The 17,396-nt window shown below is 45.6% G+C and overlaps 1 protein-coding gene across 1 annotated transcript in view; it reads right to left on the bottom strand.

Annotated features, from left to right (window-relative positions):
• svilc (supervillin c) overlaps positions 1-17,396 on the bottom strand; it is a 32,130-nt gene that overhangs the window by 14,192 nt on the left and 542 nt on the right. The window contains 10 exon segments of the mRNA XM_076266629.1: positions 183-230; positions 1,036-1,126; positions 1,268-1,842; positions 2,755-2,977; positions 3,705-3,850; positions 5,446-5,507; positions 7,414-7,448; positions 8,186-8,365; positions 8,845-8,964; positions 9,708-10,297. Of these exon segments, the coding sequence (XP_076122744.1) occupies positions 183-230; positions 1,036-1,126; positions 1,268-1,842; positions 2,755-2,977; positions 3,705-3,850; positions 5,446-5,507; positions 7,414-7,448; positions 8,186-8,365; positions 8,845-8,964; positions 9,708-10,042 (1,815 nt within the window). The 5' untranslated portion in view covers positions 10,043-10,297.

The following is a 17,396-nucleotide window of genomic DNA, read 5'->3' as shown; positions in this document are numbered from 1 at the left end:
CACACACACCACACACACACACACATTACCAGACACTCATCCACTCATTCATTCACTCAGTCAAACAAAGTACATAGAGTATACAGTACAGCATACATAAAGTAATATTCGACACAAATAATACAACACAACAGACACACATACACAATGTCATCCTTCAATGGCTAAAACAGTACTCTTACCCAGCATTGAGGGCGAGCTGATGCATTATGGGTAGTTTCACTCTCTGTCTACTTAGGCAGCACAAGAAAGAAAAACAAGGTGAGTGAGTGGGAGTAATAGGAGATCAGGTACACACACACACACACACACACACACACACACACACACACACACACACACACACACACACACACACACACACACACACACACATTTCCTGAGTCAAAGCATCCTACTCATATGAGGGATTGAGAGAGTGTCTGGGGACACGCTACAGGTCACTGGGGCGTAAGGCTGCCCGGCCCCCTGTGGCCTTAAGAAGAGAACCAGCCATCCTCCCTCCAGAAATCCTGCTAATCTCTCTCCAAGGGGATGAAGCTCCACAGATCAATGGCACAGTCACAGCTGATGCAAGAGCTTGAGACTGGCTTTACACCCCACTGTTCACGCTCAGAGAAGCCACGCAAGCTATCAGTCCTGACCTGCAGTATCTAAATGAGAATAGTGTGGTGTGCTATTAAGCTCCCCCAGCAGTAATACTAGAGTTATTGCTAAAGCTAAGCATCCTGCAATGTCTTAGCATGAGGAGCGTAGCGTGTCATTAGCCTCTTTCCACAGTGGTAAACTGTTAGCGCTAATGCTAACAGTCGTACAGTGTCTTAGGATGAGGAGCGCAGCGTGTCATTAGCCTCTTTCCACAGTGGCAAACTGTTAGCGCTAATGCTAACAGTCTTGCAGTGTCTTAGGAGTGTAGTGTATCATTAACCTCCTTATGTAGTGGTATAGAATTATCATTAACCTCCTTATGTAGTGGTATAGAATTATCATTAGCCTCCTTATGTAGTGGTATAGAATTATCATTAGCCTCCACACCTGCAGTGGCTCCAGGCGTACAGAGTTCCTCTTAGGTCTCCTCCTCCTCTCCTCCCTCTCCTCTTCCTCAGAGTGATGATCAGCCAACCTGCTGGAGGAGAGAGAGGGAGAGTGAGATGCTTAATGACAGAAAATACAATAAAGGTTCAGCAAGTATTATGCCCACCCAAACATAAGCATACACACACAGACACAAAGACACACACACACACACACACACACACACACACACCTGTCCTGGTTGTCTGTATGTGTGTCTCTGGGTTGAGGCTGAATGGGAGGCTCCTGGCAAGCCAGTGGCTTTGGCTCCTGAGTGGCCCGGCGGGCTCTGGCGGTCTCCTTCCTGGCCCTCTGCCTCCAGGGGGCAGCAGACGCCGCGACGCCTCCCTCTCCCGACTCAGACGCGCCCCTCCTCCTCTCCGTATAGGCTTCGCTCTCCTCCGGTTCCTCCCTCCTCTCGTCTACTCTCTCCCTCCTCTGACCACCGTTCTGCTCCTCTTCCTCCTGGTGCCCAGTCAGAAGGTCCTCACTGGCACGCCTGGCCCTCCACTCCTCTCCCCCTGACTTGCTCTTCTTAAGGATGCCCCGCACCTCTCGCTGAACGGCATGATGGGAGGTGTAGTCTTCAACAGTAGGCTCCAGGCTGAGCTGGGCCCGGAGCTCCGTGCTTGAGCCCCACTCACCGCTGGAGCGTGGCCGGGTCTGGCGCACCTCGCTGGGCTTGAGGTTGGTGGACAGGGCCTGCTGCCGGTCAAAGACGTGTGGGGACAGGCTCAGAGTGGGCAGCTGGACTGGGGCCTTCTGGAGCTTCAGCAATAACAGACAGGCACAGAGGCAAGGTCATGTAAATACACAATACACAGAAAAACAACAAAACGTAGAGAAATACTATGAATGTATGTGAATGTATTTGATGCATATGCATTGAACATCATATTTTATTGAAAGTAGAAACCGAAACTGTTGAGACAATAAGCACTCTAACCCCACACCAAAACCTTTACCCTCTTCTAAACAGGAGCGGTAACCCTTGAACTTTAACCTTGCTCCTGAACCTGACCTCTTCCCCTCTGCTCCTGCTGCAAAGCCACATTCAGGAGCTGAAGTTTACCTCTCCACCTCTAGAGGTCTAGAGTTCCCACTCACATGTAAGTCGCACCATCTAGCAGCTAGATTCTAGCTCCATCTCCCTGCCTGCATAGATACATACATTACATTACATTACATTTACCAGACACTTCTTGACCAAAGTGACTTACATATGTCAGCTACAGTATATTACTGTACAAGGGATCACATTGTGCCCAGAGCAACTTGGGGTTAAGTGCCTTGCTCAAAGGCACAACGGTGGAAGCCGGGAATTGAACCCACAACTGCACGCTAGCCCAGCTCCTTAACCACTACACTACCACCGCCCACTAATTAAGCTGCTTGCTTGCTAACCAGCCTTCTGACCGCCAGCTGAATATATACACTATAACCACACACACACACGCACACACACACACACACACACACACACACGCACACACGCGCACACACACACACACGCACACACACACACACACACAAACTGTACATCAGGACAAGCAGGAACAATTAGTAAATGACAGAACGTTAACTATTTACAATTTTCTAAATGACTCCAGTAGACAGACAAATACAGACACAGACACACATACACACACAGACACAGACACATACACACACTAGACTGACCTCCTCCACAGTGATGGGCTGTGTGCGGTAGCGCGCGCCCTTCTGCCTGCGTCTCTCGGGGGCCTCGGTGGAGCCCGGCTCCCTGGCCAGAGCCCCCGGCTGGGACAGCTTGTTGAAGAGAGCCAGCTTCTCGCTCATGCTCAGCTTCGAGCTCACGTCGTCCTCCACCTCCGGCTCCCCCTGGGCGGCCGGCGTCTCGCTGGGCTCCTCGGACTGAGGGTGGCTGTGTGAGAGCGGGGAGACAACACACCATGCTTTCACCCTCCAGTGCTCAGGGTGGGTCAGTTGTTGTGTAGTGTTTTACCTGTGGCGGTCTGAGGTGGAAAACTCCGGTTTCAGAGAGTAAAAAGTCTTACCACATATTTGTTCTATTTGTTTGTTTGTTAAAGGCATTCTACGCAAGGTTTTTTTACCTTAATATAACAGCTTTGACGTCATTTTGATGGTAAACTAAGTTGTAATAGGAAGAATCGCGCACCTTATGCGGCTGCAGTCTAGCCCTGTACGGAGAGCCAGCCTTGCAACTTGCTCTCCCCCGACCCAGAGAATCACAAATTGCTTTACAGCAATTGTGCAATAGCCTTCTATTTGTATTAAATCATGTGATATTACCTTGTCAGTCGACATGGCTCTTCAGAAATCATCTTTGCCGGTTTGTAAACAAATCCACATGTTCCGTGGGAAGGGTGCTAGCCATTAGTGGTATTTATTGTGTACAATACAAATACTCTGTAACTGTAGGTGGAGCCCAGGAGCAAAAAAATCCTGAAACTGCATTGGATACCTTTAAACCATCTGATTCTGATTAGCACAGTTCTTCAATCAGGTAAATAAGCTAATTAATGAAATAACTTGTGTTAAGTGCACAGGTAGAACCAATACATTGTAGGACTTTACATTTCTGAAACCAGAGTTTTCCATCTGTCTGAAGACAAAGATGTTCCACGCACCTGACGGCCACTACAAGCTCCTCGCACGTGATTGGCTGAGTGAGCGCCCGGTGCTCGTTGCTGCGGCGAACTCGCCGCTCATGGGAGCTGGCTGCAGAGCGAGGCTTCAGGAAAGAGGAGGCTTCGGGCACTGTCTTCTCCAGCTCCTGAACGCAGGTGGCAAAGCAAAGGAGGACTTGACTTCCATAACGTACACAAAGCCATGTTGAAACATCACACAGAAACAACGGCAAACACCCTGAGGAACAACAAAACCACTTAATATCAAATGTGTTCTTAAAACAGCACCCTGGAATGTGGAATCGCTGTTCCTGTTCTCTGTATGAACCCTTTCTATTCACATACTGAGGTGGACAGTAGCAGAATACTAGTAAACTGTTTCAGGTGCACTGCAATAAACCAAAAGGCCATGTGAGTCTCTGTTCCTCATATGTTATATATCACACATCAATTTATAAATGTATATATGTGCATGAATCTATGAATCATGAATCTATGAATCATGAATCTATGAATCTATGTGTAGCAATTTGCATGTAATGAAATTATTTGTACATGTAAATGTATATTGACACACATGTCGACTCTTTTCAATGCAGCAGCAGAATGCCAGAGTGCAGAGCACCATGAGAACCAGTGGTACACCAGCTCTGCCCTGTCACAGTGTAACCAGACACTCCGGTGTTCCGTTACCGGGCAGGAGGAAAAGGGGGAGATGGAGAGAGAGAGAGAGAGAGAGAGAGAGATGGCAGGGATGTCACTAATTATAGCCGCATAATGCCCATTCACTACCCTCTGATGTGGGTTCATACAAAACAACCATACACTTCACATATTAACACAAAGGACAAAACTGTTTTAAAACCTTGACACTGAAAGAGAAGCAACAGCCTGGACAGACATCAACATATTGGTACTTTATACTGTACACTGGTCATTTCAATACAACTGCAGTGAGATGCAGAGGTAAAGTAGCATGGACGTCTGCAGGCAGCCAAGCTCTACACCGAAACTGCCCACTCATCAAAGAGCCAACAGAGTAACATGAGGAAGGCTAGGCAGGGTACAGAAACAGCAGACCTGACCTACAGTTGGATCCCTCTCTCCCACTCCTTCTCACAGACTCTCTCTCTGTCTCTCTCTCTCTCTCTCTCTCTCTCTGTCTGTCTCTCTCTCTGTCTATCCCTCTTTCTCCCACTCCTCCTCACAGACTCTCTCTGTCTGTCTCTCTCTCTGTCTCTCTCTCTGTCTGTCTCTCTCTCTGTCTATCCCTCTTTCTCCCACTCCTCCTCACAGACTATCTTTCAGTCTTCCTAAAACACTCTCTCAAACACACTCTTTTTTTACAGACACTGTCTGCTTCAATTGTCCCTTAAAGAATGTCTTCTTTATTATTCCCCTATTATCCCTTAATGTTACACACCCTTACAGCACATGAACCCCCCCATTATAAATGTTTTACAGAATGTAGGCACATCATGCTTTATTTCATTCTATAACAGGTGAGAGGCAGGTTATGCAACGCCAAACTAACCACAATGTCCATTTAAAGACTACTGTCTACCTCTGGCACAGTGAGGGGTACACGCAATGGGTAAGTGGGGCTTTTCCATTCTTTTCTTGGTGATGACCTTTTATGATTAGGCATTGAATTGGACGGCTAAGAATGGCATGGGGTCGTGACCTCATTGGGGGAAGTGGGGTCCTGTTTCAAGAGCCTTCAATATCCAACAGCACTTACTTTAAACAGAGACATCTTGGCAGCCACACTCATTTTGGCTCTGTCGTCCATTTTTGCATCACCTTAGAGAGTTGGGGAAACAAACAAACCACGCGCGCAAGCACACACGCACACACACACACACACACACACACACATACACACACACACACACACACACACACACACACACACACACACACACACACACACACACACACACACACACACACACACACACAGTTAGCTCTCTGAGGCAAGTGTGTTTCTTTTCAGCCCTGAAACAACAGCCCTGAAAGACTGTGCTCTAAGACCCTGAAACCAAATGCTATCTCAAAATCAAAGATAAGGTTAGCACACTCATAATTTACATATGTGTGGGATGGAGGAGAAATGCCATTTTTGTAAATACAGCTGGATCAGGTATTATAAATTGTTTTTCCATACACCACATTCATTCACACACACACACACACACACACACACACACACACACACACACACACACACACACACACACACACACACACATACACACTGCACCCACTCATATCTGATACAGCAGAGCTGATGTGATTGCAAATTGATTTCAAAAGTAAAGGTGGCCACTCCTGACATTCCGGTAACTCAGTGGTTACACTCAGTTCCAAAGAGTGAAACAAACTGCAGTTCCACATAAAATGGTTCTCACTGATTAAGGTACAGTATGTAATACACACACACACACTCACTCCATCACTCACTAACTCACACACACTCACTAATTTAGATAGATTGTATACTTGTATACTTACCCTACCGTTCAAAAGTTTGGAGTAACTTAGAAATGTCCTTGTTTACATCATTAATGTTGTAAATGACTGTTGTAGAAAGAAATGTCTGATCTTTAATGCAATATCTACATTGCCCTTTATCAGCAACCATTCACCCAATGTTCCAAAGCCACATTCTGTTTACTAATCTGATATCATTTTTTAAAGGCTAACTGAGAAAACATTGGAAAACCATTTTGCAATTATGTAAGCACATACAGTAATGTAATCTGAAAACTGCTGCCCTGATTAAAAAAAATCAATGCAACTGATCTCAGCTGGTATTCTGTCTATAATGGAGTGGAATGGAAATTTCTAAGTGACCCCAAACTTTTGAACAGCAGTGTACACCACACACACACACACACACAGCCAGCATGACAGGGAGAGAAAAGAGAGAGAGAGAGAGAGAGAGAGAGAGAGAGAGAGAGAACGAGAGAGAGAACGAGAGAAGCTATGATCACATTGTGAGTAAGTGTGAAGTCAGCAGCTAAATTACGCCCGCAGTAAAGAGCCACCTGGCAATACAAGCACTGCCTGCACCATGCCCTTAAAAGAGGTGGCACAAACACAAGCACTCTGGTGCTGTTTGCCAGTGTTTGGCGCTGTTTGCCAGTGTTTGGCTTGGGCCCACCAGGAAGTAGTACCACCAACACAATTCAAAGTGCAGTTTGTATTATTGTGGGTGAGAGTGACAGAAAGTAACAGAGACAGAGAGAAGGATTTTACAAAATGAATGAGTACTGATTACACATGGATGATGATAGCAGGCCACAATAGTACAGAGGGCCGAATACGAATTAATACGATGGTTAGTACATAAAAATAAAAATAAATGCAGAGTTTCTCCATTCTCCCATGTCAACGCTCTCTCTCTCTCTCTCTCTCTCTCTCCATAAATCAAAAATATAATTTAATACAGAATTCTGTGCATGGCAGGGCATTATATGTCTACATGTATATAACACTATTTGGTCATAAGTAAGATCATGACTCATCATGTGGACACTACCATGACCACAACAGAAAGTCTCACTAAGACCAAAGAGGTGATCATTTTGTTTTTCACTGATCATTACCATGACAGCACTGACAAACAGACTGAATCTCCAAAATCTGACCAAATTAAGAAACCCATGGAACAACCCAAATAATCACTGTGAGACCCGGGACTTACCTTGAGAGGCGTCTTGCTGCTCACTCTCCAGGAGTCTAAAGGAGACCGACATGAAGCAAGTGAGAGATTAGAGTACGTCCTCACACATTCCCAGATTCCCAATCTGACGCTCCCACACACTCAGAGGCCACCGCTGAGACACTCACAGACGTCAGCCAGACATGTAATGAAGCTGTGTGCACATGCACACACACACACGTCAACTAGACAAAGGATGTTATGACATCATCTGCGTAATACCTGCCAAAAACTTTTACGAGCACACTTCTACCCAACAGGGTGTTAGTAACACAAACTCACATGTACTCTCACACACACTTGCACGCACGCACACACTGTACAAATACACACACACACACACACACACACACACACACACACACACACACACACACACACACACACACACACACACACACAAACACACACACACACACACACAAACACACACACACACACACACACAAACACACAAACACACATACACACACACACACACACAAACATACAAACACACATACACACACACACACACACACACACACGTCTGAACCCAAACACAAGTGCTGGCAAGTTATTGTTGTCCTGCCAGCAATTTACACCGTTAAAGCATACAAAGTAGACAGACAAAATCCCACACTTATGACCACTAATCAGCACAAACAAAACCAACAGGCAACAATGCTAAACTATATCCCAGCAAGTCCCCATGCATGGGCCCAACACTTTTCCCAGGGCCTCCGTGAGGCTCTAGAAGGCATGGCCTGCCTACCCGCAGCTCTCCTGCATCTCGCTGGCCGTGACTGGCTGTGTCCGGAAGCGCTCGCTGTTCTTCCTGCTGCCCCCCGCGCTGCCCGGGAGGTAGCGGCGCGTGCGCCTGCGGCCTCCCTCCACTCCTGGCTTCACTGCCAGGTCTAGGGAGGAGGTCATGTGACCCGCCTCTGTGACAGGACTGTCCCCAGGAGGAGGAGTGGAAGGAGAGAGGAAGAAAAGTTAGGAATGTTCAAAAGAGAAGAGAAGGACAAGTGAGTCGTATGGAGTGGACATGTCGACAGATAGATGGACGCTGGGACAGATGTAGTTGGAGGTGGCAGGCGGGTAAAATGACCATACAATCGTGCACCCTCTTCATCTAAGGCTGCTGCTCCTGTTTGTACAGTGTGCATGGCAAGGGCATTCAAAGTCAGTCAAGCAGCTTGAGATGAAATGCTGATGGTTAAAGTTAAAGGTAGTGTTGACTAGTATTTAGCAGATGCTTTCATCCACAGCGACACAGACTCGCAACGGCCAGTTTGGGATTCGAACTCTGAGCGACTGTCCAGCGATCCTGCTGCTACACCATGCCCACCACTGTGGGGAACTGGTAGAAGCTGGATTTCACACACATCAGTGACACACACACACACACACACACACAGCTTAGGGCCCTACGCTTTCTCTGGCTGGGCTCCGCCTGAGGTTTGCTGCAGTAAGGCGCTCCTCAGCTGGCCAACGGAGACGCGGGTGTGCAGGTGGGGCGTGTCTGGCTCCCCACCAGTGCCTGGGCCCTGCCTGGAGTGGAGGAGCAGGGGAGGGAGAGGGGAGGAGGGGGAAAAGAAAAAGAGGATGAAATCCTAGAGGGGAGATGGGAACAAAGATGGAAAGATGGGAATGAGTAGACTTTGCCGACTCTAGAAAAGGTACTGTAGCAATCCTCAACCAGTGCCTCTGTGGTCTGTCTCCCAGGGACAACCCAAAAGCTCACCGCTTTTATGCACTGTGAGAGAAGGCTCATTGGGGAGAAAAGGTCAGGAGGAGGAGGTTGGAGGTCAAGGGAGAATTTGTGCCAACCTGTTTACTAGAACCCCTGCCCAATACACACCCTGTGCAACCAGTGATCGCACTACACACATGCGTAGTTTGCACTGACAGAGAGCCTTTTGCACATGGGACTTTCCAATAAGCTGTAATGCAGGATAGTCCAACACAATGTGAACTTATTTTCATTTAACAGTGAATGTTGGTAAATGACTGACATACTGTATGGTCACCATAAGGGTATAACGTTTTAAAAGAGTTTTTAAAAGACTTCCCTGTCATTCTTGACTGTGAAACCAACGGACCATCAGAAGAATCCTGATAGAGGTACCCCGAGGTATATTTGTGCTGTCTTTGTTACATTGCTCAAACTATAGAATAAAACTGGCTTGCAGGATGCATAGCAATGTACATCCAGCTTCCCACCCCACAACCCCACACACCCACACTCATCTATCCTTCATGTCCCATCTGCAACTCTAGCTCTCATGTGTTACCTGTTCAGGCTTGAGGACTCTGGGAGGTCGGTCTCAAAGCCGTTGGACATCTTTGGGGGGAGGGGGTCCTGCTCCGGTGCTGCTGTGCCTCCCTCCCAGTGTGGCCCTCTGCCGTGCTCCCCCGTCGTCCCCCCGTTCACCCCGCCGGAGAGTCCCCTGTCCGTCACGGCGGAGTCCCCCGCCCGGCGCCCCGCCCTCTCCCTCCTCACCCACTTGGAGGGGAGCTCCTCGTCCAGGTTGCCGTAGCGCTCGGCCAGCTCCCTCCGGCGCTCCGCCTTGTAGCGGGCGATGCGCTCGGCCCGCGACTCCAGGGCCGGGGTCTCCACGGTGTCCATGTTTTATTTGTGTGCTCTCTACTTGCCAGTTCAGTCCAGTCCGTTACGTCACGTCAGAGGAGACCCTTAGACAACGAAACACAACGCAGCATTTACGAGAAGAACCAAGCTCGTCCCGGTGCTACACTTCCAGTGCGACCAATCCGCAAACTCCGCTCAAGCGTGCTCATCCAATCAGAAGCAACAATGGAAGAGCACTCCTCCAATTAGAGGTTTTTCAGTCAGATGGAATACTCCAATGAGGTCATGGCACACCTGAAACAGAGAGGTCAGAGTTAGACACATATCAGATAAGCCATGCTGGTAAGAGACAGCTGCACAAGTTAATAAACCCATTAAGTCTGTTAACTCTTCCACTGTAGTAAAACACATTCATTAAATATGTAAACCAGCACTCTGAAATATTCATTTCTGTAAAAGTAATAAAACACACAGATGGTCTATCTTTAAATCAACATTTCATGATGAAGTGTTTCATTAACAAAAGTTGACAGAGAGTGAAACAGAAAAATCTATCCCTCATCACCATATTGGCACCTTCAGTGTCCACGACGAAATTAGCTCCAGGGGCTTTCTAATATTATAAAGATGTATCTCACTTCCTCTCTCTCTCTCTCTCTCAGTCTCCCTCCCTCTCTCTCTCTCTCTCTCTCTCTCTGTAAAATGACCTGTCCCTGGTGCTGCAATTCACTGTGAGGGAATCTCCCGTTGCTCTGAAACCTTAAACCCCGCCTCAACTCAGAGCAGCGGCTACAGGCTCTCCAGTGGCGGCCTGTGCTCTCCAAAACAGCTGATTAGACCACGAACACTGCCACGCGTCCATTTAGAGAAAAACGCATGGACGCTTCTGTGCTCTCGCTACCTGATCACAGATTGGGCTTTCAAAGATTAGAGGGAGAAGTCAACTCAAGATCAGACGTCAGGACTTGGTCGGTAATGATGGCTCATGTGACAGCCCATATAATAGTTTCAGGTTTGGTTGAGATGATTCTCAGATCTGATTTCCATTGTGTACAACTGCAACATTGGAATTTCAAAGGCCAACAGCACGTAAACTCACCATAGATCTGTCATGGGCACAGGAGCAGGCGTTCATACAGTATGATGGAAACCTGAGCTGTCCTCATTCAAGGATCTCAGGAATTGAGTAAGTGAAGATCACACAAAGAGACACAACATCTGTGTGGGGAATCACCTTGGCGCAATATTAACTGAAAAAAAATGTTGGAATATGTTTTTCTATTTGTTGTTGTTTGGTACCTGTGTGTATTTAATGTAAAGGAAGGTAATCTGTCCTACGCCATCCCTAGAGTGCAGATGACTCTGGAATGGGTTTGGCACTGCTCTGGCACAGATTCAATGGAAACGTGCCAAGACCAGGGCCAAGTCAGCTGGTATGGGGACATATAAAGCAAACACATTTCTGCAGGAGCCATAGAAACGATCCAAAGGTTTACAAAAAAGGTTTACTGTGTGCTACTGTCAAAGTAAGTATTTGTGAGAGATGATCGATGTGTCATTATCCTAATGGCTAGGTCATAACTGGGGAACTATCATCTCTGGAGGGTACACAGTGTATAAACATGTCGTAGCCTCTATTTTCTGACCTGACTCAACACTCCATGCCTGCACATGGTTCCCCATGGTTACCTGGTTGCCGGGCTGTAGGCACAACACAAACAAATCGGGCACCCACAAGCCATACATAAATAATGACATCATCACATTATCAGCCCACATGGGATGGCCAGGGTGGAGCGCTCAGAGGTTCAGTGTTAGCTTGGCTGCTGAGTGTTTGTGGGTAGGAGTAAATGGCTGTGGATTGAAGAGTATGTTGAGAGTTGTAGAGCATTTGACAGTTTGTGCGGGCATGAATGTGTGTGTGTGTGTGTGTGTGTGTGTGTGTGTGTGTGTGTGTGTGTGTGTGTGTGTGTGTGTGTGTGTGTGAGCATTTGTGTGTGTATGAGGCCCTCATCCTCTTCTGGATGTGTTTAATGTCAACGTCAGCATTCTGAACACGCTCACTCACAGCTGAAACACAATAGCCACCGTGAAACAATAGTTCTGACAGCCATGGGGACTTAGCAGGCCATGGGGATGCAGTAGAACACAAGCTTACCTATCAGTCAGCAAACCCCAGCCCAGCCCCTGCACAAGGCCACTGAGTCGGTTGGGAATGCTAAACATTTCAAAACAGTCCTTTAAAAGAAGCCGAAAAAAGTCCAAACATGACATCATAAACTACTGCTGACCACCAGTTATCCTGCTAGCTTAGCCTAGCCAGGCCAAATCACATTAGCGCCTGAAAAACAGCTTACTCAGGCATCAACCGTTGAATGACCGACAGGCAGCAGCAGGGACTCTGCTGTTAGCTACTGTTAAAGGACTAGAGTTTCACAGACCTCCCCTAGGACTGAAACTCATAGCAGCCTATGAATGCAGCTCAAAGTGTTACCGTCAGTTATGTTTTGTAATGTTGAGGACTGTGTTCAGCATAAGAGGAAAACATACTTTAACAAGAAGATACCAGTACCCGTCACAATTATATGATCCATATGGAAAAGCTGTACCTCTACCTATTCTCAACCTTGAAGGTGATATAGTGGTAATCTTTAAAAACATGGGGTTGTTTCACATTGCTGGTATTTGAAAGGAGAGTGGTTCTAATAATGCATACCGTACACATACCTTATTACTTAAAACTATAGCATTTAATACCAGCTAATCAAGCCTGACAGCAAACCCACCCTTATATCTCTTTAAGTCCAAGCAATGTTCCACTAATATCCTGGAAGTCAAATAACTGACAATTATGATTGGTAAGGGTTGAGACTTTCAGCGGAACCACATCAACAAAACATACTGTAACAGTTTCTCTCTGATAGTCTCTAAAATGACCTGGACACAAAAGGAGTGTGTTCATATACAGATCTCCTCTTCACCACTTTCTACAGCAATTAAGCCTATAAACTGTAGCTTTAAGCATCTCATCTTTTTACTGTCAGTATACGCTTCTCACCTCACAATGGTTCAATGGCCAAAGACCAGACATTACTGCCCATGCACGACTGAAGCATTTAGACTATGATGCCTCCAAACAACTCCTTACCTCTCAGAGTTAAATGGCCTTTACTACAGATCAGGCAGACACAACGAGATGGATTAAAGTCAGTGAAAGCTGCTGGTTGGACAAGCAGAGAGAGGATGATCTATCATCGCCAGGTGTGTGTGTGTGTATGTGTGTGTGTGTGTGTGTGTGTGTGTGTGTGTGTGTGTGTGTGTGTGTGTGTGTGTGTGTATGTGTGTGCGCGCGAGTCTGCATGTTTGTGTGTGTGTTTACCACATTTGCGTGTCTGTGGGAGGAGATGATCTGTTGTCTCTGTATGGTCCTAAAACAAACCGGCACATGCTGCCCACATTTCCTGTGAGATTTAACAAGCTCACGGCAATTACCAAACAACTACAACCTGCTCTGAGGTCAAGACTAAAGACCATTAATTAATTGAGCATTGAGAATTGATGCATTCAGACAGAGTTTAAAAGAATCTTTAGTTGTGTGACTGAACGTGTTTCTAAATGTGCTTTCTTCCATGTGTGTTTATCTGTGTTTGTCTGAGTGCTTGAGTATGCAATGTGAATGGTATAAGAAGTAAAACACACAGCAAGAAACAGCCACAGATACATTTCCAGTCAGCGGTCAGCCTACCTTTCTGAGTAACACCCCCAGGATGACCAACATCCCCATGACGACCAAGGAACTCCCAACCTCTACTGACCACACAGCCACATGCTGGAGTACGATGCAGCAGGGCCCATGAACAAGTGAGTGAATAAAAGAGAGAAAGATAGAAAAGAATCGATGGAGGAGGGATTCTCATGTAAGGGGGCGGAGGCGGGATGGGGGTGCGTTCCACCACACAGGGAAGTGGTTAGGCTGCAGGTGGTTGGTCGGGGGTTTGGGATCAGGGCGGCTCGTCCGTGGCTAATCCTGTAATACTAGCTGACACTGACATGTGCCAAGCAGCAAAGCGAGCAGCAGACGCCATTCACCAGTAGCACTGGCTCAGACGGAACCTTACCACACCACACCACACCACTACACCACACCAACATCAACACCAATTATGCTGCTATCATGCATTATGCATCCCACATACACCACAAAGGACAGTGTGCAATGACGACACAATCAAAAGGTCAGACAACTCATCTCGATGACCCACATGCAAGAATAACGCTAACAGAGGGCAATTTCATGCGGAACTTTAATGAGACCATTGGCTCTGTGTAAATCTGTTCAAGCTCAAATTCCAGTATTGCAGATGCAAACAGGCACCAAGGACCACCATTCAGAAAATGATGCGAGATAAAAACCCATGGTTGAATGGCTAAAATATAACAAGTTTAACCAAACAGACTGACCAAATATTGATAGGCAGTCACATCATACATCACAACAAAAGTGTCTTGTAACATTTTAGTCTATTTGCACATTCCACAAATGCAAAGAATCTTCAGTAACTATTCATAGCACCACATAGTCTCACTGGGAGATGAGGTAAACTGGTTAATCCCCGACAGTCACTCAACCACCGTCTCACAGTAATTCATACTTAATTGGCTACCAGAGAGACACTGGCTTCTGTCCTTCATTACAGAGTGTGATGACAACACCTCATAAAACAGTCAAGTAAACTGTCTGAGTCTGAGGGGCTAAATGCTTCTTAAGATTTAACAAAGAGTTTTGAGATTGAACAAATGAGATTTGTTTCCCTTAGTTGTTTGCTTTGTTTTCATGTCTAACCAGAGGTGTTAACATTCTAACCGGTTATTATTATGTGACACAAGTGAAGTCGTAGGGTCACAAAATTAGTCTGGTCATTTATTCCAGTGGAGCACCAAGGCATGTGCAGACCAGATTAGATGGCCTCAGAGAATGTCGGGCTCTGATGGCCTGCAGAGAATTACGCATGATTAAATGCACACCAACAATCAGACCAAACCTCCTATGGAGTTGGTAAGCCAAAGGCTGTACCAGCAACCAATCACCAAAGAGAATTCCCTTGGGAACACGCCGTTTTACAAATGATTAAGAACGCATGGGCGATAAAGCCAAGAAATGGACAGTGTCTTGAACAAAGTGATCAGTACTTACAAGTATAGCATCCAAGACAACTGATCCCAAACTTTTCCTCAATGAGACAAACAATTCAGTCCAATCATTTTTATAGTTCATGTCAAAAGTTAAAGTAGCAAAGGAAATCGCACCAGACAGCCCGATATGGCATACAGTATCTCTTTCAATGTATATGCATTCCAATGCATGGGCAGTCTGAGATATCCATTCCCTTCCTGGTCCGCAATGTTGCCCTTTAAAAAGTCTTATCCTTTCATCATAGTCAGGGGGCCAAAACTGATATTAAAACTATGTCAGACACTTTTTGGTACAAGCATACAACCTATCCAGGTTGTCAGCTTAGAAAATGTTTTTTTTGTCCATTTTAACACTATATTCTTATAAGTGGTAAAAGCGGATTTTTTACCCCCAAAGTGCTTTCATTTTCTTCCATGTTACCTAGTGTAATTTTGGGCAAATGTGCAATATAATCCAATTTATGTGCAAGCATGATCATTAGGGTGGTTGTCAAGCCGCAACGACCATATACATAGAGCCAACACTCATGGGCTGTCTGCAGAAGTGTCATGAACATAAACATGAAATGAACATGTATTGTAAAAAAACAATCTTCACCTAAAGAGAACCAGTTTTCGAAGTGAATATCAGCTTGGAAACATAACATAGCAATTCTATCAACACTTATAGGACCATTTTAAAAAGCTCTAGTACAATAAGAATAAGTGCATCAGTGAGTGCTATTTTTTAAACAATCGAGAGTCAGTTCTAGTCAGGTGGTAAGTGCTAGGATCAGCAAGACTAGTTATTACTACTAACTACTAACCCCTTACCCTAAAGAAGTGAGAGAGCAGTTATGATAGGATGGAATTAATAACTATAGTGATATGTCAATTAAATATAATTTGTGTTACAACCTGGTACATTAATGAAGTCAAATATAGACCACCATCTACAGTTCTACATTGCTGCCTTGACATTAAAGAATTATAACTTGTGCAGTATTGCACTGTCTCTCCCTACAAGCTTTAAACTTGGCTTGACTCATTCCCATAGATAGGGGTACTGATTGATAGAGGTTTTGGGTTACTATGTTATGTTTCCAAGCTGATATTCACTTTGAAAACTGGTTCTCTTTAGGCGGAGATTGTTTTTCTCATGTTCTAGTTCTGTTGTCTCTTACACTGTACAATAAATGTCAATTCTGACAGCTCATGAGTGTTTGCTTTCATTTGATACCTTTTTTTATGTATATGGTCCTTGCGGTTGTGGAGATATTCAACATTTATTGCTGGCATGTCGTGTTGAGCAGGAAACCAAAAAATTGGCCTGAAATTGCTTGTACAAGTCACTTGACAACCACCCTAATATCTTACCTATGGGTGTCTTCTACCTAAAAAAATAGGGTGACAGCTTGTACCAAACCATATCCGCAAAAGTCTTAACGGAAGCCCTTTTCAGAATTGGCCCCCTGACTATCACAACCATCATCCACGTTCAGTCTTGACATGCCAGAGTGTGGTCATGAACTCAATCAAAGTTTTCCCAGTCCTCTACGAGAGCTGGTGGAATTTTGTTGGAATGCAAGATGTTGTCCTCTATAACAGTCGGCGAGGCACACTGACTGGTATGTGAATGATGCCCAGAACAGGGCAGCTGCTGTCTTTATGTATACAGAAAAGGGGCAGCTCTTTCTCTCTCTCTCACACACACACTCACACACACACACACACAATATGTATGGGGGTTGACTATAATGCATGACCTTTAACTATGATTTTCATAACCTTCATTTTTTAGATTTAAACTGAAATAGCCTACTGCAACCACTACAAGCAATGGTTACTCATCCTCAAATCTAGCCTAGGTCTACGCTACCCCAAAAACAAAATCTACAGAGGGCATATCAGACTAAAAAACTGAAGTTAAATGAATCGACAATTACTACGACAATAGTACCTAAGACCTAAGACTTATTTGACTCATGCCTAAAGTGGATGGTCGTTTTGTCTTAAAATAACTTGTGTCGACCATTAAAAATAGCTCGCAAATCCGAGGGGGACAAGCGGGTCTGAACACTGAACTGTCATTTCACACGTAAGCGCTTCTCCCTCTGTTGCTTTAACTGAAAAGCCGACCTGAACTTGTCGTTCGTTCACATCACATTGCATTATCTTAAAGTTTCTGGTCATAGCCATTCGCCAAATTGTTAGGTTGCTT

Source organism: Alosa pseudoharengus, unplaced genomic scaffold (genome assembly GCF_046254945.1).
Source record: "Alosa pseudoharengus isolate Yale_2024_CS ecotype anadromous, Long Island Sound unplaced genomic scaffold, YU_APseudo_1.1 YU_APseudo_1.1_scf_4, whole genome shotgun sequence".
Lineage (NCBI taxonomy): Eukaryota > Metazoa > Chordata > Actinopteri > Clupeiformes > Clupeidae > Alosa > Alosa pseudoharengus.
Note: the sequence above shows the minus strand (reverse complement) of the source record. Positions and strands in the feature narration are given on the sequence as shown.